This window comes from Myripristis murdjan, chromosome 13 (genome assembly GCF_902150065.1).
Source record: "Myripristis murdjan chromosome 13, fMyrMur1.1, whole genome shotgun sequence".
NCBI lineage: Eukaryota > Metazoa > Chordata > Actinopteri > Holocentriformes > Holocentridae > Myripristis > Myripristis murdjan.
Window position 1 is genome coordinate 10,699,850 of NC_043992.1, and position 25,647 is coordinate 10,725,496.

At 39.9% G+C, this 25,647-nt stretch overlaps 1 protein-coding gene across 5 annotated transcripts in view; it reads left to right on the forward strand.

The window, feature by feature from the left end:
* The window catches only part of usp32 (ubiquitin specific peptidase 32), a 91,866-nt gene that overhangs the window by 7,163 nt on the left and 59,056 nt on the right, over window positions 1-25,647 (forward strand). For all 5 annotated transcript variants that reach the window (XM_030066353.1, XM_030066354.1, XM_030066352.1 and 2 more), the window contains exon 2: window positions 15,950-16,077. In XM_030066353.1, the coding sequence (XP_029922213.1) occupies window positions 15,950-16,077 (128 nt within the window). The remainder of the gene's footprint in view (window positions 1-15,949; window positions 16,078-25,647) is intronic.

The following is a 25,647-nucleotide window of genomic DNA, read 5'->3' on the forward strand; positions in this document are numbered from 1 at the left end:
GTGAGAAAAGAATTTAGCCCCCAAAATCCAGATAGGTGCATTTGTAACCCACAAGGGTGTAGTCATGGGAAAAACAAAACAAAAAACTGTCCTGTATAATAGAGAAAGTTGGAAGTATCAATATCAGAATTTACAGAATCAGTTAATAATTATTTCTGAAAAATAAAGTATATTCTTTTGGTGTATCACATAGAGAGATTTGTTGTTTTTCACACAGCACCTCTAAACAGCAGTCTAATGTGGCCACCTGCATGCTGCTGATTTGTTGTCGTGAGGTGGAAGCAGCTTTCTAAGAACACAACTCTACTCGTGTGCATTCAGTCTTTGCTGGTGTGAGCGCGTTGACAGTTAAACCGTGACGAGCGGGTCACCGGAGCTCATGTGACGTCTGAGTGTGCACCCTGCCTCCCCACTGTGTTGTTTCCAGTCTTGGCTGATAGCAGCAGGCCAGCCAGACCCGGCTTATTTCAGAGGACAGGAAACATCGAGGCACAGCAGGAGGGTCTGCTGTTTGTTGCTTCGTTGCCACATTTATTTATCAGGGTGGTCTGACACTGAAAACCTGCTGTGAATATGTGTGAGCCTTAGGAATGCAGGTGTGTGTGTGTGTGAGAGAGAGAGAGGTAGAGGGCATCATCAACTGTGTGTTACAGGCTCATGCTCTGTCTGAACTGTGTGTGTGTGTGTGTGTGTGTGTGGGAGCATGCATTGAAAATGCATTTGGTCAGTTGTGGAGAACCAGAGTCATTGTTTGCTCTGCGCTGAATGGTAGCTGTTGCAGTTAATGCAGCCCGTGTCCAAGAATACACCCATTGCATCACAGCCTCACAATACACAAAGTGTTCTCCATAATGTGGACTGCTTTGTTTTCATTGCCCATTTGTCCATCTAATAGTAACAATTTTACTATTATCTGGTAGTACCATTTTGTCACCAAGTTGGCTCAGAGTAGTGGGAGCACACTTAGACTGATCCACACACTCGACTCTGAAGCCTGGTTTTCAGAAGCCATCCCATGACACTTTATATTGCCATCGAACTTGATTTGAGTCTGCAAACCTCTTAGACGCACAGATATGGAAAAAGATTAGAGCAGAACTCCTTAGGCTCCTTACAGTTAAATTTGATTAGTATTATGAGGGCTGCGATTATGATGATTAATTCTGACTAGTGCATCTGGATTATCGATGCATGTTGATTGATTATTGACCAACACAAAGCAACTGACGTATTTTCAACCAAAGGAAGCCGCATGAACAGTTAGCTCTATATATCCCAAAATAACAGCGAAATGAGAACAGTACCTTACAAATATATCCACGTAGCAGCTGCCAGTGAAATGCTCTCAGTGCTTTGGTAAAATAAAGCATTTCTAGTACCATACGTAAATAAAACACCTGTGTTGAAATGTGTTGACAGACCACTGTAGCCGTGGTGTATGAGTGTCAAAACACTGTGAATGAACTTTCTCCACATGGAAAGAAGTAGGTGATTTCTGAGTTTAATGGTGTTGCTGTGGTGTTGTTGTGCTTTGCCTTCGGCTTCATACAGCCAGTGTGTGGCCGTACCATTTTCAGCAGAGAATGTGGTGGGCAAATTGTTCTCTTCTGTTCTGCCAACAATCAAACACTTCCCTTATGTTAACACAGCTCTGATGTCATATTTCTTACATAAACCGGTGAAGTTGTCAAAGCCTAAACTATGTTGTAGGGCCATGTGAAACAACAACTAAACGGGAAATGCATGGATCACCGCGTTGATATTGAAATGTTGCATCAATGCATAATTGTCTAAGAACAAATTGCAGTTTTTTTCCCACATGCTGAGAGACTGTATTTTAATTCGTTAACTGGAATTTGTCATACTCACATTGAAAACATAATTTGAAAGTTGATTCAGTGGCATCAAATTGAATGTTATATTTGCTTAAACATTTGACTTGCATGTCTCAAAAGATATTACAAACAAAATGGGCCCAAATGGATCTAACTAGTCAACAATGAATTAGAGCAAAGTGATGGAATAAAGACAGTGGAGGACAGAAACGACCACAACACACCATAATGCTGACCTAACAGGCCTACCCATCCCAGATAGCCTACCCAGCACCACCAGCCTTATACCCTTACAGCACACAAGGATAACTCCCAAGAACCTTATTATGGAAGAATCCACACGGGAGCCAAAGCCAGAGAGAGATCCCTTACCAGGACAGCTCAGTATACAGTAGGTGCTGACACATTCAGAATCAGAAATACTTTGTTGGTCCATAAGGGGAAATTTGATACAATTGGGGACAAACAATCAAATGAAGAGTAACTTGGACAAAGATGAGGTACTAAAAGGTGTTACCACTAGCTACTGTGGTCAGCTCTGGGCATGCACTCTTGTATTCTTGTGGTTTCCGCCCAAAAACTGGCTGGTGAAAATGTGAAAACAAGGTGTGAACTGAAACATCAGCTAGCTCTCATGTTTTGGAACATAGAGTTATTTGTTTGCTGTTCTCTGGCCTGTGCAGACTACGCAGCGTCAGTGGCAACTTTACATAATTGCAACATGCGTGACTGTGCAGAGGGTCTACAAAGGCTCTCGGCACAGAGTCGTGCACTTGTGGATTTTTGGAACACTAAGGACAGTCTCAGGGAGGCTGCGTTGAAAAGATTGGCGGATCACTGCTCTTATAGAAATACAGGAATTGAACAGTACTGCATCACTATGGAAACAGCGCATATACGTCATCTCAAGCCACTTTGACGGCAACAAACACAAATTGACCAACGTCTGTGGAGATGGAGCGAAGTCTCCATGCACCGTAAACATCTCAACCTTCATGCATTAATGAGAAAAATTTTGATATTTATATTGGTTAATTCATTGTTATAGTAATCAAGTAATAAAAAATAATTTGAATAATGATAAATTTGTTGTTAGGTGAATCAACTAATTGAAAAGTAATCATTAGATTAATCAGTTAAAAAAAGATTGTTAGTGGCAGCCCTAATTATATTAATGATATAGTTCTTTTTTTCTGTAAGATTGCCCATAATTGAAAAAATCAAGATCAAAACACAAAGTAACATCCAAATACAGTTTTTGAACCTCCTTCCACCACTGATACACTGTATAGCAATTCCAGAGGAGATTCCCAGTCCCAGATTCAGGCTCTGTTAAACAGAATTGACATTGATTATATCTCATACCCAGGATAAATTAAACAAAACTTTAATTTGGAAATATCTAATGGTTACATCAGCACCAGATTTATATATCATATCATGTTTTCACAGTTTATGTCAAAAGGTTTGATAAGGGATCTGTTAACAGATATGACACTGGATGCAGAATTGCTGAAATGCTCTCCAGCCTCCACCCTATTTGCTGTGGATGATTTGTCAGCAGTTGGGGTTGACACAGGCTGTGTGAAAGGATGCTGTCCATTAACCACCGTGTTACTGTGGAGGAGCCCGGTGTTTACTGGGGTGAGGTGCAACAAATAACAGCTCAGATAATGAGCTCTCCCACCCCATTGCTGGATTGATAGTTATTTGTGGTATTCACATGTGCTGAGGTGGTTACAAAATGAAGCCATGGCTACGATTAGCCCATGCCGTCTCATTTTTCACGTGGTTAGACTACCACTGAGAGTTTGGAGTTATGCTTGGATGGCAGCTGGCTACCCTGCTTATCATATATCATATCAAATGATAATCATGTTTGGAACACATAGGGATGCATCTGAGGTGTTTCACTGTTTTTATTAGATGTGTAAAACCTAAAGGAATTGCTATATTAGATTCAGAGTGTAGGCCTGTTGGTGTGAGGTAGATGCAGAGGCTCAGTAGTGCTCTGCGTGCAGTGAGTCTGCTGGAGGTTCATACAGGCCTAATCAAACGGATTGTTAAATCAGGCAAGGCTGCTGGTTGATGGTGGCTGTCATTATCGGAGCAATGTGGCTATATGGCTGTGAGCTTGCGGCCACCTCAATCTGTCAAGAGATTTGACTGATCTGAGTTCTGCTCTCCGTATGATGGAAAATATTTGTGCTAGCAGCTAACTCATGTAATTGTGAAAATGTCAGCACACTGGTATGGTGCATCTTTTTCCCAAGCTTAATCAAAAGCCAAATGGGTAGAGCATGAGATATCACATGGAATATCACATGGAATAGACAAATGAAAAAATTAAGATCACTTGCAACCACTATGGTTTTCTTGTGCGTGGAAAAGTACAGTATACTAGTGTTGTCATTAATATTGCATCGATAAGTATTGATATTGGAGAATTTTGAAATGGCACCAATCTGAGTTTTCAGATTGAAACTTTAATCTGCACAAATGTGTTGACTCTTCATTGATTGCAAATTGACAGACATGGGCTACCATACATGATGGGGCTAGGTGATGTGGACAAAATCAAATATCACAATATCTTTGACCAAATACCTCCATATCAGTGTTGTGATGACATTGTTGGGATGACTACTGGTGCTGACACAAGATATTTACACACAAGATATTTTTGCTAAATAAAATATCAGTAATGTGGATATGATGATCAAGCAGGTAGAGGTAGACTAAGAGCTGCAATGCTAATGCCTGCATTATAGGGTGAAGTGCCAACAGCTATCTACAGCTGCTAGTAGCATAGAGACCAGCGCCTACATATTCTGCATTCATGTCAAATTTTAAGTCTATATGTGCCACCGTTGTGATGTATATGTTTATATTTTTTTCACCATGAAAGAATGTACATTTACTGTCATTGTTGTGCTGTAGTCATAGGTCGAGTTGTTTAAAGAAAGTAGCAGATAGCAGAAAATCTGTCTGCTATCAACTCTGTTGTTGCTGTGCTAGAGGTCTGGGAATCTGCAAGTAGCAGTTATCTGTGGAAAAATACACCATCACAAAATGAGTCCAGAAATGTAAGGTCAACAGCTGTTTTGTTTGACTGTGTCGCAGCATTTTGGGGTAGGTTTTTCTTTTAATTTGGCTGCGCTGCATGCTCTCTTTCCCTTACACCAGCAGCTCAGCCTCAGCAGCGAGCCAATCTGTGTCAACATGCCTCTGTTTTGCTTGGAGGTTCCTTTGACTTTGAGTGAGAGCTTTCAAATTTGTTTTTAATGAGTTCTTTTTTTCACTGAGGGAACCATCTTCAGATGCCACAATCATTTGCTGTAATTCAATTGTCCCTCTGTAGCCGTGTGAGCAAGTAATGTCTCCCCCCTGTGTTAATGCAGATTTTCATAACCACACAGCCTCTTTCTTGTCTTCCTGTCTTCATAAAGGCCAAAATGGCATCACACTGGGGTTGAGCCCGGCAGATCATCCTGGTGTATTATTTACTCTAGACAAGCATGTAGAAAAGCTGAAGAAATGCTGGACCTTTTTCACAAGTGGATGTCTTTTCATTAGTGATATCACTTTGATAAAACATTCAGAGATTTTTAAGTGTACATAGCAGAGATAGTCTATATAAGGAGATATTCACCTTAAAAGAATTATTAATGGACTGGGCTGCAAGTTGATGCTGCACACCTAGTTAGGCGTTGTTGGACTGAATGCCATCTGTACTTCAGCAGAGTAATTCAAAGTGAGTCCTCTTTCTGTTTCGGCTCAAGCTTTGTCCTTGTGCCATTATTCAGTGCTGCAGTTTTGTGGCATATCATTTAGCCATTCAACAGCCATACACTGTACTATCAGAATTCATTAAAAAGAAGATATGTATTCATGGGCTTTAATACCTTGAATTATCAGATCACTTGATGAGGCTAAACACTGCAATATGTCTCTTTACCGTTTTGGAACCTGCTTGAGAGCAAGCCTACCTTTTAATTACATTTTACTTTTTTTGCAATTACACACTAACTTATTGCAGCAGGAAAGGCTGCAAAGCCACAGACAGGATGACGGGATTCACTTTGATGCAGGGTTCTTGTCCCCCCATACTGTGCTGCAATTTCTGATCTTCACAGCCAGGGGAAAATAGCCTGAATTTTCAGCGTTGATAGCCTCTACCTGGCTGCTCTTTTCCCTCTATTGCATTTTTTCCTCAGCCTCTCTCATACTACTCCCATGGCAAGGTCAAGGAAAATGAAGGAGTTAGGAGAATTCAAATGCAGCTTCATTGTGAAACATAGGCCTCAGCCATCAGCTGATGACCTCATTGTTGACAGCCTTATTGACTGCAATTCCCTGAAGACCCATTCATTTATAATCAGTCCCCAGTTGGGGCCCATGCTGTCAAATACTACCATCTTTCTATCACTGTAGGGGGAAATTCAGTCATTTTCTTTGCACCAAACAATTTAACAGGCATAACCACCTGTACAAAACGTGCTTTTTAGGTTAATGGAAAGGTTATTCTCTTGGAAGTTACAAAAGGAAGCATTCATGAGGCGAGGTAGAAATTGCAGGTTCATTATGTTGAGTTTCCAAGCTTGCCTTTTCTAGGATATATTTTCTGTGGACAGTAGACAACAAAGAAGAAAACAAGTGCAGAGATGACAAGAAACAGAGAAGGAAGGTAGTACCACAAGAATAGTGGGTTGGATAGAACAAGTCATGCATTTGTGGTATATGATTGCAAAGCAGAGGAGTCGAGCAGTTAAGGCCATCCTCTAATTGCATTTGTAGTTTGTTGAAAGCAAGCAAACTGGCCTGTTTAAAACCCCTAGCACCATGACAGCAGTCAGACTGAAACTGTTCTCCTGTGTTCAGGAAAGCTCCAGGATGACTTTGCTGTATGAGTGGTTAATGGTTACTGTGGGGAGAAAAAAAGGTCACAAGGCCAAGTAAGCTGCACAGTGGTAAATGATCTGGGGGTGGGGAAAAGGCTGTGTGTGTGTGTGTGTGTGTGTGTGTGTGTGTGTGTGTGTGTGTGTGTGTGTGTGTGTGTGTGTGTACTTTTAAGGCAATACAAGTGTCCTTACTTAACCTATGCCATCATTTTCCCTCTGTTGACTGGAGTGTGTATGTGTGTAGGTTATGGAGTCACTTTTGCAGCAAATTTTACACCACAGGTAGGAGACTGTGTGTGTCTGTTTGTCAGAGTTAAAATGCATTTCTTGCTATTAGGGTTTAGGGCTGTACAATTCTTGCTGAAATAATAATCCTAATTATTTTGCTCATTATTGAGATGGCGAGTATTTTGCAATTATCTGTTTTTGGACTTTTTTTTTTTTTTAACTTTCTTCACACTTTCAAATCATTGTTAGCTGTGTATATTGGGCATATGTCTTTAGCTAAATGGTATACCATCTCCTCGGTTATTTCTACTAATGATGGGAATTACAGCTCTTTGACAGGAACCAGCTCTTATGACGCTCTTCCTTTTCGAGAGCCACTCAAAAGAAAGGCGGGGTGGGGGGGGCGACTTCATCTGCAAGAGATTCAGAGCACCAGTGTGATTGTGCTGAATCTGTTGAATTGCTTTTACAAGTTTTTTTTCATTTAATTTTATATAATCTTACAAGGCTGTTATTCTTTTGTGTTCATTTATTTATTTGTTTGAAGTTTGTTCCTATTGTTAAGCTCTAAGAATTTTTAGCCATATGTGCAAAGAAGACCATTCCTATGCTGCTGCATCACTGCCTGGGAGGGGCAGCCTGTCCACCCAACAGAACCCCCCCCTCGCCGCTTCTGAGAGAAACAAAATATTTCATGTTATTTACTTAATTTATGTGCATTGTTTTATTTCAACGTAGTGTAAGAGTCTCTACTGTATTTTGCTGTCATTTATGCTCTCGCTATTTCTTTCCTCTCCTCTGAATAAACTAAAGAACTCTGTAGCCCTGCAGCGCACTGGGACACTTGGGAATTGACATCAAACGAACCAAAACAACCAGTTACATTTAGTTTTCAACAGGAAGATGCGGGACTTTAGCTGGCAAGTTTGGGGTTTTTAAAAACAAATGTGTACAAGACATCACATGATTCACAAAATGGATAATCTGTGCCCAGGTTTGTGTGAGTGGGAAGCAGCAGTTTTTCACGTCTTTTCACACAGCTGGGACTGAACCGAAAGGTAAGCCCGCTGAGCCGCTCTGTTTTGATGGATGTCTCTGTTTGAGGTGTCAGCATCACTCACTCTAAATCCAAAGTACCTCCAAACTGCAGGTGACGATCCAGTTCTGGGGACTAGTTCTTCGTGTCCAGCTCCTGACAGTCTATTCCCCGTCCTCTCACAGCTCCATCTTCTCACATTTGATTGCACTCTCTTGACACTCACTAGAACTGTGCAAAGGAAACGTGTACACAGCACATGTATTAAAATGGAAGAGAACAATAGAGAAGGTATTTTGAAACGCAATATTGCAGACAGTTATGTTCATTTATTTGCGGAAAGCAATATCGTAATCATGATTAAAGTGTGATTAATTGTGCCACCCCCCCAGGAATGCAAGAAACAAATGTTTGCAAACTGAATAAATGTTCCAGTTCCTCAGTGAGTACCTTTGTATTCACATGTGTAGGTGCTTGTTTGTTATAATTATTTTACTTATTTTATTCTTTTTATGTAGTCATAACAATACATGAACCAAAGCACTGAACTGTCTACAGACTTACAAACTTCAGCACTGGTCTGTGAATCCAGTCCAGATTCAGAGTCCCTCCTATGGTATAGCACAAATTCTGCCATCAAATAAATAGCATGTTATCTTGAGTATGAGGAATAAAAATCATGCTCCAAAGATATTTCCATCCATCTGCTTCTGTTGTGTCAGTTAAAATTAGCAACAGTTTATGCTTTGTGAGTAATGTTCTTCACAGACGGGTGGTTAATGATCACAAACTGTCACTGCAATGATAACATGTTGCTTTACTGGCTTTTGTTAAGAGACAGGAAAGGCAGGGCAGAGAGATGGAGGAGATGACATGCAACAAAGAGCCCAGGCTAGAATCAAACCCAAGGTGCTGTGACAAGGACAGCCTTAAAGCAGAGTTGAACTTTGATAGAGAGTTGGATTGTATAGCTACCTGGGTGTGATATGAGTCCACATGGTGATGAAATGCTCCATGCCCCCCTGGGCTGTTAATCCACAACTTCCATCCCTCCATTCACTTCCATAGTGCAGAAAAACAGCTCCCAGTGTAACACTTCAGCACATAAATGAGTGCCAACAAGGTGGAAACACAGATATGAAAAACAACAAATGCTGGTATCCATTGTTTTCATGTAATTACAATTATTTGTGAAAGTATTATGAGGTTGTTTCTTCCTGGTACAAGGTTGCCATGCAGATTTTTTCTGCAGATGCTGGATCTACTTCCAAATTCAAATAGGAAAATAACAAGAAAAGACACGTTTAACCTCCAAAAAAAAAAAAAAAAAAAAAAAAACAGGTACCAGGATTGTTGATTTTTTTTATACTTGCATAATCCTCATTGTACACATTGGTTTATGTGCTTAAAGTGTTATTTTTGGAACTGATTTGCTATGGAAGTGGATGGATGGCGATAGAAATACAGTGCTGTGAATTAGCAGCCCAGGGGAGCACCAAGCAACTCATGAGGATATTTCACTACCACATTGTATAGTTACCCAGGTAACTACACAACCCAACACTGTACCAAGGTTCCTTCACGTTTGTCCTAATGTAAGCGGGATGTCCTTTACCAGCTTAACCACTGGGATACTGCTTTGAATTACATCTTTAAGAAAAAAAAGTTAAATAGATAAAACTTTCTGAAGACTGCAGTTGCAAATCTACAATAATGTACCACTATGTGGAACATTTAGTCAGGGTAACAGACTGTGAGGAGGATACACAACATGGTTGATGGCTAAATAGTGTTTGAAAATGTAGTAATGCATATGCAATAATAGGGATTCCCAGTGACTGGGTAAAGGATAGCAGTCTAAGGCAGATACAATGAAGCCACAACATCCTGGGTTCAAATCTGGCCTGGGCCCTTTCTCACATTGTTCCCCCTCTGTTGTCCCTATCCTGTCTGAAGTGTACTTTATGATGAAACAGAAATGCCGTAATCGTTCATGTTCTGTTCACGTTCCTTGTTTTTTCTTTGAGTTTGGGTGCTGTTGAAGCTTCAGCTGCTTCAGGATGTTTGACATGATGAAACTATTTGTGCATTTGATCGCAACTTAGAGTTGACTTGGCATCCAAAAATAAAATCATTCGAGATACGTAAGCTCAGAAAGTAAACTTTTCTTCTGTCTCTCATCTAAACCTGCTCTGTGTGAGAAGACAATGAGTAATTCTGACAAAACTGAATCAGGGAGCAGTGGGAAAGAGTTTCTGGGTCTCAGATTTACTTAAACAAAAGTCAGAACTTGCACTGAATGCACCAGATGTTGGGTGCATTCTTTTCATGAAGTGCACTGATTAAGTAAATGTAGGCTAAAGCTTTTATCCCCTGTTTATTTCCCTTATTAAATCTGTATCAATCACCAAGGAGGAGATATAGATTAACAGATGCACAGAAGTTGGAGAAGGATTTTTAAGCAGTTTAGATGTGGATTGTACAAACAGGGATATAGCTCAATATCAGGAATGTGGCCTCCTACTTTGTACTTTTGAGTGGTACCCATAGGAATAGTACTTAAATAGAATAATTGTTTACAGTAAGTAGATTATCATGTCAGTGTGTATTACATCTTTGATATTTTCTGCTAGAGGAGGAGTTTGACCTGTGTATGCAGCTTGACGCGCTGTGTGTGGCCCAGTAAAAATCACAGCACAGTGCTTTCACAGTGTGGAGCAGCATCTGGAAAGCACCATCAGTGTGTGATCTGGATTTAGTGACAATAGAGCTGTATGGGCTTCATCTGTGCAGCAGAGCAAGCGTGGTAGTTGTTGTAGTTTGTGGCTACAGCCTTGTGTCACATATGCTCTCAGTTGGTGCCACAATATAAGACTTTAGTCCTGGTGTCTAAGCTGAAATTATTTGAAAGAGTGCATTAGCCTTTTTCTAGTATTTCTTTTTTCACCATTTCAGTTGTAGTTCATTCTCCACCTTATTTTATACTCTTACCTCAATGCGTCCTGCCTAATTGGATAGTGATCAGATATATTCCCTCGTTCTAACTCCTTAAAAAACAGAAAGGTTGTCTGGTCGTTACCACTTTGCTGTTGGAGTCTTTAGCAGTCCTTCATGCCGTTTTTAGGCGCTTTATTTTTCTTGGGCACTGCAGCAAAGTTCTTGCATTGCCCTCCTTTCTCACATTGTCGGTGATTTCTTCAAATGTTGCTTTATTTCTATAACAGCTGTCAAGTTTAGTTTTCACAGTGGTTTCACACCACAGTGCTACAAGAAAGAGGATCTCAGCTGTGCTCGAGCCCCGGTTTCCCTCCATCTCTTCTCTTTGCTCCACACGCTCTGAAGAGGAATGCCCGTGTGGTGGAAGAGGACGCAAGACCTATGTTTGATAAATTTCCCAGATTGTGCCCACATGCTGTCCACACCTCAAGATCCAAATTCAGTGCAAGCCAGGCCACCTCAACAATTGGTCTTGTTAATGATATATTGAAACAATCAAAACCAACATGACATGGAATGACACTTCCTTTGTCCACTACTTTGTTACTTTGGGGCTCCTGTATTTTTCATACAACACCTCTCAAGAACACCCACTTCTGTGACTTACCTCTTTCTCCTCGTGTTTTCTTTTTGGAGGATTAACACCAAAGGGGTGTCGCCACATCTCTAATAACATGCAACACGGACGTTTCTTAGGCCAAAAACGGAAAGACATGGTGTAGAAAACGCCATATAGTAGTAAGCTGTTTGATTTGATTGGCTGATGTCATGAGAGGTACGGTGGACAATGAGGGTCTCAGTCGGTACAAATAAAAACCCTAGTGATGTAAACCTGGCCCTACACCGTAATTCCAAATCATTTACTGGCCACCTGGCCAAACCCAAAATTTACCTGCATTTGGCAGGTACATGGTGTTAATTTTGGACCGTGTGTGTTTGTGTCTTGGCAAGCAAAAGTGCTTGTTACACAGTGATGGTGACCACGAAGGGGGTGGAGGGGTTAATATGCCTGGGCAGGGCGCCCAAGTAAAACAAATATGTGGGAAACACTGATAGTGTTTTTCACCATTTTGAATTTCCAGAGTACCTCAGCACAAGCTGTGGTACTTCAAGTGTTCACTTAGCAAAAGGGGGAGGATGCTAGTTTTCCAGTTCCTTAGACTGTTCTTCCTACTAGGTTAAAACGGCTAGAAGAGAGATCCAACAGCACAGATCAGGAAAACTTTTATCTGTACGTAAGGGCTCATACCTACATACTTCTACAAATCAACATATTATTAGTGACGCAGCACATTTCAGATAGTGTCTCATGTCCATATTTTGTGTATTTGTCTCCTGTCTGTCATAGAAACGGCGCCGGGATTCATGCTTCATGTTTACAACATGATGACATAACCTTTCTGTGGTCAGGCAGTCCAAAACTGAATGCTATAGGGAGTAATGTGAAATCAGGCTTCAGTGTATTAATACATGTAATTATGCAAATGCTTCAGGGAAGAGACATAAACGCTAGGCTATTTCTTATTTCAAGAAGTCCAATATGATGATGGGGAGTAGACAACAAATAACATCTGAAAATATGTATATACATGCCAAAATAAATTACGATTGAACAAAATATTACACTGATTATGATAATGTTTTGAAAATAATCAGACTAAGATGTTAACATGACAGTTTCCACAGTATTGCCTTAATCTAATTATAATCAAATTGTTAGTATGCATGCAAGCATAGTGAATAGTGTAGCCCTTTCCTGCAGGTAGTGTGAGCTGTTGACCAGACTGAGCAACCTTTTGTTGTGTGTATTATGGAGTGCTGTGGGGCTGATGCTGCTGATGGTTATAGCTTTATGTTAGCACGCTGTGTTATACGGAGAGAGGCTGGACTGAACTGTGTGTGTGCCGCTGAAGTGAATGTTGGTCACTTTGCACGAGTGCGGGTGTAGGTGTAGGTTACCTTGTTTGTGTGTGTCACTGTTCTCGCAGGCCAAGTGCAGCCCACTGCCTGCAGAGCAGCACTGATGAGCTGTTATGGTCTGTAACTGAGTGTTAACACTGCAAGCCACTTGTATGATGGGTCGCTCTGGCCTGACTGGCGGTGGGTAGTTTGAGACTCCCTGATTGCGTCTCTGTGTGAAACTGGCTTTGGTGGCACTCACACACACCATCATTCAACGGTTTGTTTCATTATCGGGGGCCACGGATTGGCCCCAAATAAGATTCACTGCTGAAGTAACTGGATCATATTTATCCTGTTACAAGAAAATAGTAAAGCATTGGTTGACAAAATTAGTTTAAACTGAATGCATAAGCAGTTTTTTGAATAACTATATATTATACAAGCACATAAATTTTGAGTGAATTAAAGTTTTTTTTCTGCTTGATTTCTGTAACTGTTCTGAATGCATTTATAACTGTATCCAGGTTGGCATGGAACAAACCGTACCCAGCATGCTTTTCTCAGCACGCTTAGCTGAACATGCTGAGAGGAGAATGCGCATGGTTTGTTCGCCATTCGATGGCAGAACTGCTCCTGAGGGATGGCTTAATCACGTAGGTGTTCACTGATTGGTTTGACATTTATGTCATTTTTGTGAGTCCACATTGGGGTCAACCTCCCCTCCTCTCTGAGTTCTTCACATCCTGTAAGTGCAGCTGAAGGTCTGATAGTTATTCTAAAATAATTACTTGCTCTAGACTTATAGCCCTAGATTAGGGCTCAACAGTAAAAAAAATATTTTTTATGGGAATATTTTTTTCATCATTTTAATTTTTACTTCAAGAACTATTCAAAACTAATGAATGATGATGTGATTTTTGCATCTGTCCCAAACAAAAATCTTTTTATATGTCTAGAGAATACAGTTTGTCAGCCAAGGTATCTCTGTACCGCCACAGTGCTTCATTTATGATGCTATTTCGTCACACATTTTACCTTTAACAAAAAACTGCAGCTGCTGTGATTTGGATAATATACTCAGCCATATTGCCACTTTGATAATATTTTGATGAATTATTCAGCCCTCGTTCATATTTTCTGCTGGAACACAGCATAGGAATGATGGGCTCATTATTCAGACCTGAGCCTACTCACTGTTGGAGGCTGTTGGCTCTCGCATAAACACAGAGGCTCTGTGAAGGTGTTTAGCACACAGACCTCACTTGCCTACCAGTTTGCTGCTAACTATCATTTTCTCCTAGAGTCCCGACATTATTTTGCAGATGATCTGCCAAATGTCCAATAATGTCCATAACATTATTTTTCTTTGACTTTAGTCAAAGGTTGGGAATATTTTTCTTATTTTGAGGCAGTAGTTTCACACATCTTGCTTGTTACCTCTATTTCTTCTGCTTAGCAGTGGTCATGACAGCCAGGCTGCTAGTCTGGGTACAGTACAGCACCCAAACATATCATTACCATTTTTACATTCTGGTGCATCTTGTGACCATCTTTACTTCTGCCAACAGAGTTGAATACAAATTATGTTTTCGCCCAGTTCTGTATGTCTGTTTGTGTGTTATCAGTATATGTCAAAAATAGGGGTGTAACAATTCAATAAACCTATGGTTTGGTTTATATCGCTGTTTTGGGGTCACAATTTTGGTTTCGTTTCTGCCTGTTTTGCACATTAGGGAGAAAAAAACATTACCATTTCCAATGTTCTGGTATTTTGTCTTACAGAAATAAGTGTTTTCATGCAGATATTTGGGTTAACAGTATGAAATCAGCAAATATTCTTTAAAGGGCAAACGTCTTCTTAGACTATTTAAAACAAACATAAATACTTTCAGTATATTCATTAATTCATCAACTAAGTGTGTGGTTTGATGGCTCTCATACAGGGGATGTGTTTGTAACACCACTTTGTAGGGTGTGGTGTGTATTGAGTGATTCATGTTTTTTCGGTTCAGTTTTGCATCATATTGAATTGTTCAGTCTTACACCACTAGTCAAAAAGCTCTGAACACATTTGGATCAAACTTGATGGAAAGGTTGATCATGGGCCATGGAAGAACTGATTAATTACCCAAAGCGGGCATGGCAGCAGGTGTGGCTTCACATGAAAATACATGTAACTTTTGAACAGTTTCATACGACATCATCAAACATTGTGGAAGGGAATAGCTAATTAATTTTTCACATTGCTCGGCCAAAAGAGGTGCAGTGGTGGTTGTAATTAACTTTCGGTGAATGTTCAGCATGTGGAACCGAAATATATCTTGACAGATGCATAGTGTTGTTGGAGGCATGCGCTCTGCTGAGTGCTTTTTAGTTTGACTTTGTGCCTCTAAAATCTATATCTAGGCATATCAGTGTAACTTGTGAATATCTCCTGCTCCTGATCTTTTTCCCATGTTATCCCCAGAAATGCATTAGAGTTGTTTCTGTGGCTGTATGTGTGAGAGAGAGATGGAACAGAGTGGGGAGCTAATGTGAAGACTTGTACCTCCTAAGTGATGTTGCCTTTGCTGTTGAAATTTAGTTAAAATCTTACATTAGCAAGCTTAGTATTCATAAAAGCTGATCAATACCTCAGCGCTGCTCTGCTCCTGGCAACAGCAATTCACCGGGCATGGTAACACAGGGTAAAAACAGTTTCAAACAGCAAGACTGAGCCTGGCATTCATTCAACAGATGGTAGCCTCACCATTTCCTAATTTTCTCCCCTTTGTCAGGGCTGTAATGAAGGCCCTTCATCTCTTGTAACACTACAGCTCTGACAAAGGAGAGGCGATCAGTAAACAGCGAGGCCACTATCTATTGAATAAAGCTCAGTGATGTCGGGGGCACTGCTGTTTAAAATGTAGTTTTACCCCCACGTAGCTGAACTCCGCCGGCTGCTGTTGCCAGGAGGAGTGTTTTATCGAGGCATGATAAAACCACTCATTCTTGGTCTTCACTGGACTTACCGTCTGTTTCATCACTTTCCCCTCTCTCTGCCCCTCCAGTCACGGATGTGGAATTGAAACGTCTGAAGGATGCCTTCAAGAGAACGAGCGGCCTTTCCTATTACATGACCCAGCAGTGCTTCTACAGGGAAGTGCTGGGAGATGGAGTTCCCCCTAAGGTTGCAGAGGTAAGGGCAGGAAGCACACACACATAAACACATAAAAAATTACAAGGCAGTCAACAACAAATTTGTTACCTTGTTTTGACCTGTAATTATAGTACCCCCTTGAGACTGTACAAACAAAACGGTGAAATACATTGCTCCACCATAAACAATCATCTGAGCACCGAGGTAAATTTAAAATTCAGTTAATGCAAACAAATATCAGTGGATTATTTACATGGAAATTTTGTTTAACACAGTATGAAAAAAAGATGTTACAATGAATGGCAAAATTAAACAACAAGCCCACCCAGGCGGCCATATTGACCCATTGTCTGTCCGTGTGTGTGGGTTTCAGTTCATGTTAGATCAGAGTTGTTAGTTACTTCGGTATAGATTTCCATGCGTTCTGACAGAATGTTCCACCCAGTTCCACCTTTTCATTGAGAAAAAGCTCAGCATCGTTTTTCTCAATGGACAGATTTGTCTCCATCTGTTTAGCCAGTTACAGGCATTTTTTGTTTTAGGAAGCAGCAGAAAACACTGAGACAACTCGGTGAACACCATGCCATGCTTTACACAGGATCAAAGGATAACAAAAACAAAGACAGAGCTGAGAAAGCCTGGCATAGTGGTGGGACTGTTGTAGATGTTCCATGTCGTTTTTTTCACCCACCACATTTATGTTAATAAATAACATTGACAGACATCTGTCAAATAAATTGGCAGTTTTTTGACAGATCAGTGTGCCAGAAGAAAGAGCAGTTGATTACTACTTGAAGATGAGAGCAGCTGTGATTCCTCATGTTATTGTTCATTCTCTTACTTCCATTATTTTATTCTCTTCATTCTCTTAAAATCAACATGTCCTGGTATCCCATGTATTTATGTAAATACAATTATTTCTGAGACTGTTTCAGGCTGTTTCTTCCTGGCACAAGGTTACTAGGCAGACAGTTGCTTCAGAAACGACCTGCCAGATCTACTTTCTAGTTCAAATAAGAAAGTAACAAGAAAAGAGATGTTCAGTTTCCTCAAAAAATGGGACTTGTTTTTTATATTGGCATAATCTGCTTTGTTGGCGTTTGTTTATGTGCTAAAAGTGTCATTTTGGGACCTGTTTCGCCGCTCAATGGAAGTGAATGGAGAGATACATATATAGTATTGTGGATTAGCCACCACAGAGCAGCTAATGAGGATATTTCAGCACCATGTGGACTCCTCTAATGCCCAGGGAGCTATACAACCCAACACTCTACCAAAGTTCAATTTTGCTTTAAAGGAAGATGATGATCTTCTAAATCGTGGTCTTAATTTTTGTTTTTGACATTGTTACAGTTTATGGTGTTGATAATTTTATCATTAACTTCACTGTAGAGCGTTCCTAACTCCAGTTTTCTTGGAGCACTGTTTGATGCACACACAGGAAAGCGGTTACATCGTGAAGCAATTACTAGTCCTTTCAACATAAGAACACTTTCACTGTAATGGGATGTTCCTACAGCCAATGTCCGATTAGCCTGCCCACCGCCTGAAATTTGCATATGTTGCTTTATTAGATTTGCTACGCTAGCATGTGCTCACTGGTAAGTAGACCTGATACTACATTTTTCAGATGTTCTGTAACTTTATATTTCTGACAGTGAAAAACTGTGATTTCAACCTCTGAGTGATAGATATAAGTACGATATGTGGGAATTTTTGGTAGGTTGTCATATCTTCCACCCGGTGTCAGTCTTATAGGGCTGAACGCGTCTCATAATTTCAGTTTCGTAATATGACAAATCAACTTTCTGGGGGGATCCCTTTAGTCTTGACAGGCGTGTCTTTTGTTAACCCAGTTCACAAAACAGACATACATTCGATACTGTAGCTTCTGAAAGGCTTTTGGTGAGAAAATTGTGGTGTTTTAAAGAGCAGAGTTGTGTCACAGGTTAATGACTGCATCTCCAGCAACAACACACTCCTTTCACCGGAAACTCTTGTGCATCTTGCCTTCAGCTAAAAGGCGTACATCCAGAAGAGAGATGGGGCAGGCAAATCCTCAATTACCTGAAATGGACAGTGAATTAAACATTTGATGTTAGTTTTGATGTCTGAAGAGCATCCCATCCCCCATAATATTGACACTGTAGATTCATCCCTAATGGCCCAAATGAAATTCTTTTATTGAAAATGATCACTTGTGGGAAATGTCCTCTACATGGAACATGAGAAATTAAAGGGTTCATATGTGAACTTTCACATACACTTGGACCATCAAGAGAACTGGTGTAAGCTTAATAACAGCAGACCTGTGATTCTTCATTATTTCTTAATTTGTTTAATTCGGGACCATATAAGTTGCTCACACCATTACATTGCGAGGCATCAGTGTGACTACCACCAAAAAATGTTAATTATGACTCTGCGGTTCCAGCCCCTAATCCATCACCCTATTTGGTTTGTGAAAAGAATTGAAAATGCCCTGGCCCTAATCCATCCAGCCTTGTGTCTTATCTGCAGCCTTCCTCTCTGATAGTCTTAACCAGCACAAACCCATCAGCTCCTCAAGGAGCTTGGTCAGCATGGTAGCTGCTTTGCAGGGAAAATTGTACTTCTCAGTAAAAATTCAATCATGGTATTATAAATATCATGGGAGCAATTTGAGTACAGTTCATAACTCAGCTGATGGGAGAAATAATTGTTGCCAGTAACCTGTGGGAAGGTGGGGGGAGGGGCACAGCTGAGAGATGTATTCAACAAATGCAAGATCCATGAAAATGATTTGATTGGAAAACTGAAAACCTCATTAACAGCCAATTCAAATTAATGCCAATGAATAAAGGCAGTAAGGGAAAGTTTTACCCCAGTCTGCCTTCCAGTGCATCAACGCTGCAGTCAACATGACTGTCGAGGAATGGACACTCAGTGTGCTTGTTGGACAGAAAATTTGCCTATCACTTAACCTTTTGTTGTCAACAGCCAGCCAGTTTTTCATACCCCCTCTCTTCTTTTCACAGTTGCTCCACCTTTGCAGGTGCAACATGGACAGGATGTTGAATATAGCCATTTGTAACTTTGTAATTTTCTTAACATATGTCAGTGTGACCTGTTCAAACAATGATTTACCTCTGCATCTCTGTGGCAGCATTGTGGGAATCAAGCCCATCATCATAGAAATTGAAGACTGAGAGTAAAAGCATAGATCCATGCTGTGCCTCCACCTCTGTAACTCAAAAGTGTGGAAGAACTTTGGCTTTAATTGGTTAGGAGGTAAAGATGAGTTGGATATCAGCGCTGCTGTATGAGAGGTCGGGCGTTGTGGTAATACAACCAGCATGGAGTCCATGTTGCCCATATCAGCTTTCAGATTACTCAGGAAAAAAAACACCACACACTTGTTGTTTTGCTGGTTGGTTTCTGTCCTGAGGCCTGTAAGAAACATTAAAAGCTCAAAGTCAATTTAATTGACATGCTCATTATAATTGTCCTTGAAAGTGTGATTCAGCTGTTTTCCATAATCAAGTGTTTTTTTTTTTTTTTTTTTTAAACAACCCAGAATCATTGCACAACTTCATAAAATCAAATCTCAATACAAATTGAATTGGTATCCTTTAAAAATATCATATCAGGGGGTCTCTGCTTATTTCCATCCCTACTTGTTAACTATTTCTGTCAACTCAAAAACAACTTCACCTTACAAAAACACAATACCAAAGCAGTGGACAATACATGACTTTCCTGTACATAGCCTCTTGCACAGATCAGAGTGGGTTCAGCTAGAGATAATTGATCTACCTATCTGACATTTTGAGATAATCAACATGGGCCGTTATCCGCACCCATGAGGCCGATAAACAAAACATGCCTACAGACACATCTACAGGCAGCCTGGCACTATGGCTGCTGTGGAACCATGTTACCCATATCTGCAGATATGTTTTATCAATTTTTTTTTTTTTTTTTTTTTTTACAGTTTAGCTTTCTGATAACCTGTGGATATTTCTATATTAGAAACCTTTTTTAAAAAAATTAAATAAGTACACTGCAGAGAGTGCAGATCTATTAAACAAATAGAGACAAAGCAGACAGTAAAATAGATGAAAGATGTTCATTTCAGTTCAGCAATTTTGTGTATTCTTATTATTAAATTGTTGTATTTTATCAGATGTAAAATAATAAGAACAAAAAACATATTGGCATTATATATATCTGCTGCCCTGCTCTCTAAATATTGGCATTGAAAAACCTATATTGGTCGACCACTAGTGTCAGCACATGGTTACTCTCCATAAAGACAAGAAGTTGGACTGGACAACATGTCCCTTTTCCCCAGCTAACCCTGCACTGGCATGACTAGTCTGAGCTGACTTATCATTCCTCCTTGTGCTATTGCAAGTCTCTTGAAACATAATGATCACAACTCATTAAACACCATGGCATGTGGCTTCTTTCTCTGTCTCACTCTCTCTGCATTTCTCCCTTGATTTTCTCCCTCTCCTCTCGTCTCCATGGCAGCAGTTATCGTGGTGACAGAGGTCCATGCGTAAAGCCATGGTTGGGTCTCTTCAAACAGAAAAATGGCAGCTGTAGCTTCCCACAGTTCAAAGAAAATCGAAGCCCAATCAGTCCGTCAAGAAATAAACAGATCTTTTCTGAAATAGGCATCCGTGATGCTTTGCTCAGACAAAAACAGTGTGTTCTGTATTTAAATGTATTTGTTTACTTTTCTTTTAGTGGATTTTTTTTTCTTTAAGATCAAAGTGATGAATGGATTTTTTTCAGATACTATGTTCTTTATTAGTCATAGAGAGAGGAAAGCCAAGACTGGTATAGCTTGGATATCTATACTTTGATGTGCCAGATAAGAATAGAATCCCTGTTTAAAACATGAGACTGCACAGAGTTGGCTGTAATACCATGAACTGGGTTAAAAACAGCTCTTGAAAGATTGGGAGCTGGGGTTTTACCTATTCTGCTTGTAGACTAGAACTGGACCAAATTGATGGTGATGAGATGGCTTCTCTGAAATGGCAACCTCACAAAGAACGCCATTATTAGAAGGAGAACTTACTAGCACAAGCAAATATTGATCACCAAGCTGGCTGCATTGGTTCTCCTAGCTCATCCTGCTTTCATGCAGTCGTAATTTTCATCAGTGTATAACACAGAATGGAAACATGAACCAGAACAACTTGATTTGATAGATGTTTTTCTCCTGTCAGATGATACATAACATCATGTTGACCAAATAAAGTGTTTCTTTAGTAGTTGTGTGGTTCCATGGAATGGAACCACACAGTCTTCCATTCCATGATTTCAAAGAACCATTTTCAAAGAACCATTTTCAAACCATTATTTTTCTGAGTGTATGACCAAAGTGTTGCTTCCCATCATTAGTTAAAATTTATACATTTCACAAAAGTGACACTCATCACCACCTAGGGACATGATCTAAGGCAGCTGGTTCAGGATCCACAGAGGGGAGAGTAACTTGTACTAAAGTAAAGTAAGTTTCCACAATAACAAGATAACCTCACAATCTGTGTTCTGCCAGCAGGGACTTCTGCTGTACAGCTTATTCTCTTTCATGGCTCTCATGTCTCCCACGTACATCATTAGAAATGTCTTCAACACACTATAAAACTGATGATTGATCTTGATGAACCTTATTGTTTAAAAGCCAATACCAATGATTTGTTTTGTGGCAAAGTATGTGTTAATTCTCACTCTGGACTTACAAAAGGAACTGGCACACTAGTTGAACAGTTTTTCCTAATCTGACCATGAGGAACCAGCTCCGATGTATTGAACTAGAGGCCCTCTTTAGGTCGCAGAAAGCAATATTTTTCATTTTCAGGGACAAGCTGACAGCCAAGATTCACCTGTCAGTCACCAAATGTCATTTTGAGGGCTGTCAGTTATTTTGACACAATCATTGTCCCATGCATGACTCACCAACCCTACTCCCCCATCCTCTGCAGTCAGAGAAGAGAAAATAAATTATGTACCAAGCAGTATAGAAAACATTGTCCTCTCTTCAGCCATCCATTTGTGCTGTCCTATTTTCTATTTTCATTTATTGAAAATCACCTCAGTTGCGCTACAGTTGCTCATTATTGTAGCGGTTTCTGATGACTGAATAAACTTAACTTACATATACATAGCAAAAAGCTGCTTCCATTTTGATCTGTTTTGTGGTCTCATCACTGCCAGTTGCACTTCTTCCTCGCTGCCTTCCTGTTTTATTGTCCAGTCAGTGAGGCAGTAGATTAGATGTGGAGCCCCTGTCGAATGGTAAATTTCTCTTGATCTCTATAAGTCTTCACACTGAGCTCCAGATAAGACTGTATCGAGTCTCAAGAGGCCGCTGATGGATATGCTTTGCAAGAGATTTGTATTCAGCTGTGCTTGTCATCTGTTGTGTGTTTAAATGCCCGAACACAACCAGTAGGCACACAAACACATGTCTGGCTGACCTCACTGGTAGCTAATGCCCTGGGTGTGTAAATTGTTGTCACTGACACCGAGTGGTCAAAGGGGACTCCTATATTCTGCTCTTTTATTAAGTTGGTTTCCTCAAGGCTCCAGGCCCATTCTGTCCGCTATACAGAAGTCTGCGAGGCTGAGCCTGTTGGCCACAGCAGCTGCAGTCTGTGGGAAATGAGTAATTTTTGTGCGGAATTACCTCATACCTGATGGGCCCAACAACTGAGATCCACAGGTGCCATCAGACATATTAGCGAGCAGACAAACCCTCCCTTAAAATTCAGCAGAACCCAGTACATGGCTCATGTTGTGGTGCATCTTTTTGCTGTATTCTAGTTGCATCCACTGCTGAAGTTTCTTTATTCAGTTCTCAGATTGTCGTCATTCTTTTGGGAATTATGACCTAAAATTTATATCGCAGTGCTTCTTCTGTATTCATTCAGCAGTGCTGCACCACCACAGCAAGAAAACTACCACTGCAAATCACTGAAGATGTTAAATACTATACCATTAAAATACTGTTATATAAAACTAAAACAAGTGTTGTAGAGGCAATAAATAAGCTTAAAGAAGACACATGAAACATAATTTAGACCTAAACTGAGACAGATATGGGACAACAGTAGAATTATCACCCAAAGCACCATAGCTGCATAAAAATTACTGAGAAAACATTGAACAATACATGGTGTAAAATTTTTGCCTGATAATTTCATCAGAATGCAATTTTAAATGCAGTGCTACACTGTGTTTTAAGAATTATTACATAGCTACTGAGTTATTTTATATTGTATGTATTGTGACAAATTTCACACTGCACTTAGTATGTTATGTTTTTTTTTTTTCAAAACTGCAAACTGAAATAAATACAAACTTCTGAAAAGCATTACGAATAGCTCAAATAAAAGCTCATATATTAAATTAGATATATAAATATGTAGGCTAAAAAGTAAAATAAAAAATTGAAAAATGAATGTGAAATTTAAGCATGAAGCTTGTAGATGCACAGTGGTGTTTAATGTTCTGCTGGCTTTTCTTGTCACAAGGACAACTTGTCAGTGACTCAGAAATGGTGTCTGGATTTAGTTTTTTTCTTTTTTTTTTTTTCTTTTTCACCCTTGCTAACATTAGAGCCACTTGAGCAGGTGCTTGAGTGCTTTCTCAAACTGTCTTCATAATTGCAGACCTGTTTCGTTTGGTGGTGATAAACAAAGTTGCTTGGTGACAAGTCTGCCGATACTTGTGTTGTACTGAACTTTTCAAGTCAAATCATGTTCGGATTATAAATAAACACCACCCCCCTCCCTTTTTTTTTTTTATAACTTTATCATTTGTTCCCAGCTCTGTGGCACTGCCCACGTGTTGCATGCATGCAGATGTCACATGCAGTTGTTTCAGGGAAGCCCACAATCATAGCTGAAGTGATTTGCACTCATGCTCACTGTGCACATAATGTAATCTGACAGTTAGCATCCATTATATAGCAGTGTAAACAGAAGACAAAAATTCACACCAATATCTCAACCAATGTACCATTCATACCATTTATGCTGTTCATACTTGCCACCACTAGTTTCTCATCTGTGAATTTTTCCTGTTTTTCCAATGTAATGAACAGCTGATACTGACATTCTCCAGAAAGTTGTCCTGTTTTGCTTTTTTGCCTCAAGCCCTACATCACTCTACATCAGCACTGCAAGCCACATCATGGACTGTCACCATAGTGTTGGTTTCCAATTCATATTGTTGTCAAGATGAGGAGCCTGCTTCTGTCTTAGGGATGGGCACCTCAAGCTAATTTCTGGGGATGTCCTGAGTTGATATCAAAGACTGGTATCGGGAACAGGCACAGGCATTTTTAAACATTTGCGATTTGCTAAAAACCCCTGATCAAATCTGGATTGCTAGAATTTCCCTGCTCAGCCGAATGATAGAGGAGAGAAGCAAACATTTCTAGAGGCGTTAACAACAAAGCCTCATACAACGCATCAAAAGTTCATATTTTAAATCATCTATTTTAATGTTTACAATGTTTCAATAAAGACCCTTAAAGGAAAGAGCCATGATGCAGGCCACTTTTCTTAAAACTAGATAACGGGCTGCTGAACAAGCTTAGCTTGCCTTTCAGTGCATTCAAAGTATGGCTCTCTGTTATTGTGATATATAATGTCGGACTGGAGACAAATGTAGAGATATAGAATGATAGAGAATGATAGAGATTTTCGTCTATCGTTTCTGTAGCTGTTGTTGCAGAAGTTACTTTAGGGTAGTGTTTTAATGTAGCTGACTGAGACTCATGGTTGTCTTGAATGCACCATTGCTGTATGTCATGAGCTCGAATAACAAATATGGAGGAGTACAAAACTCCCCACAACACTCCCATACAGAACAGGACTCAGCCCAACCAAGACAAGATGAGGACATTAAACCTAAAAAGGGAGGTACTTCTGTTGTTCGGATAAGAAATCTGACACCGAGCAGAAAATGGTACTTTGCAAAATGCACCGCAGAACAGTTCACAACACAACTAACAAACTCTTATATCATCTACAGAAGAACCTGAGAGGCAAAAGATGCAAGTTGCAGGGAAGGCAAGTGTTGAAAGCAGAAGCAAACCTCAGATTCTGTTACATGTCACTTCCAAAGAAAAGGAGCTGAGGAAGTGCCTGTCAGTTGTAATTTAGTTCACAGAATTATGAAAAAGTAGTCATGACACATGTGGTTGTTTCAAATTTGCAGAAAACGTACTGTATCGTGATATATGTATTTTTTATCAAGTTACAAAAAGATCCATATCGTAATAGAAGATTTTGTCCATATTGCACAGCGCTAATTCATAGTGTGTAGCTGTATCATCTTTGTATATAGGTGAGTAACAAGAAATCTTTTTTGCCTTTGCCATCAGGAGGTCATGACAGTGTGGATACCTGACGGAAAATGACACTGAATCCACATTTTTGCGAAGATTTGGGCTTTTTAAGGCTGTGGCCTGATGAACAGTCTATTTCAGTTTAATGGTTGTTTGCAATAAATTGCTTACTCAATTTTTTTTTTTTTTTGTCTCACTCCCATTTCTTCTTTTTGCATTTTGAAGCTCTACTTAGAACCTTCTTAAGATCCAAC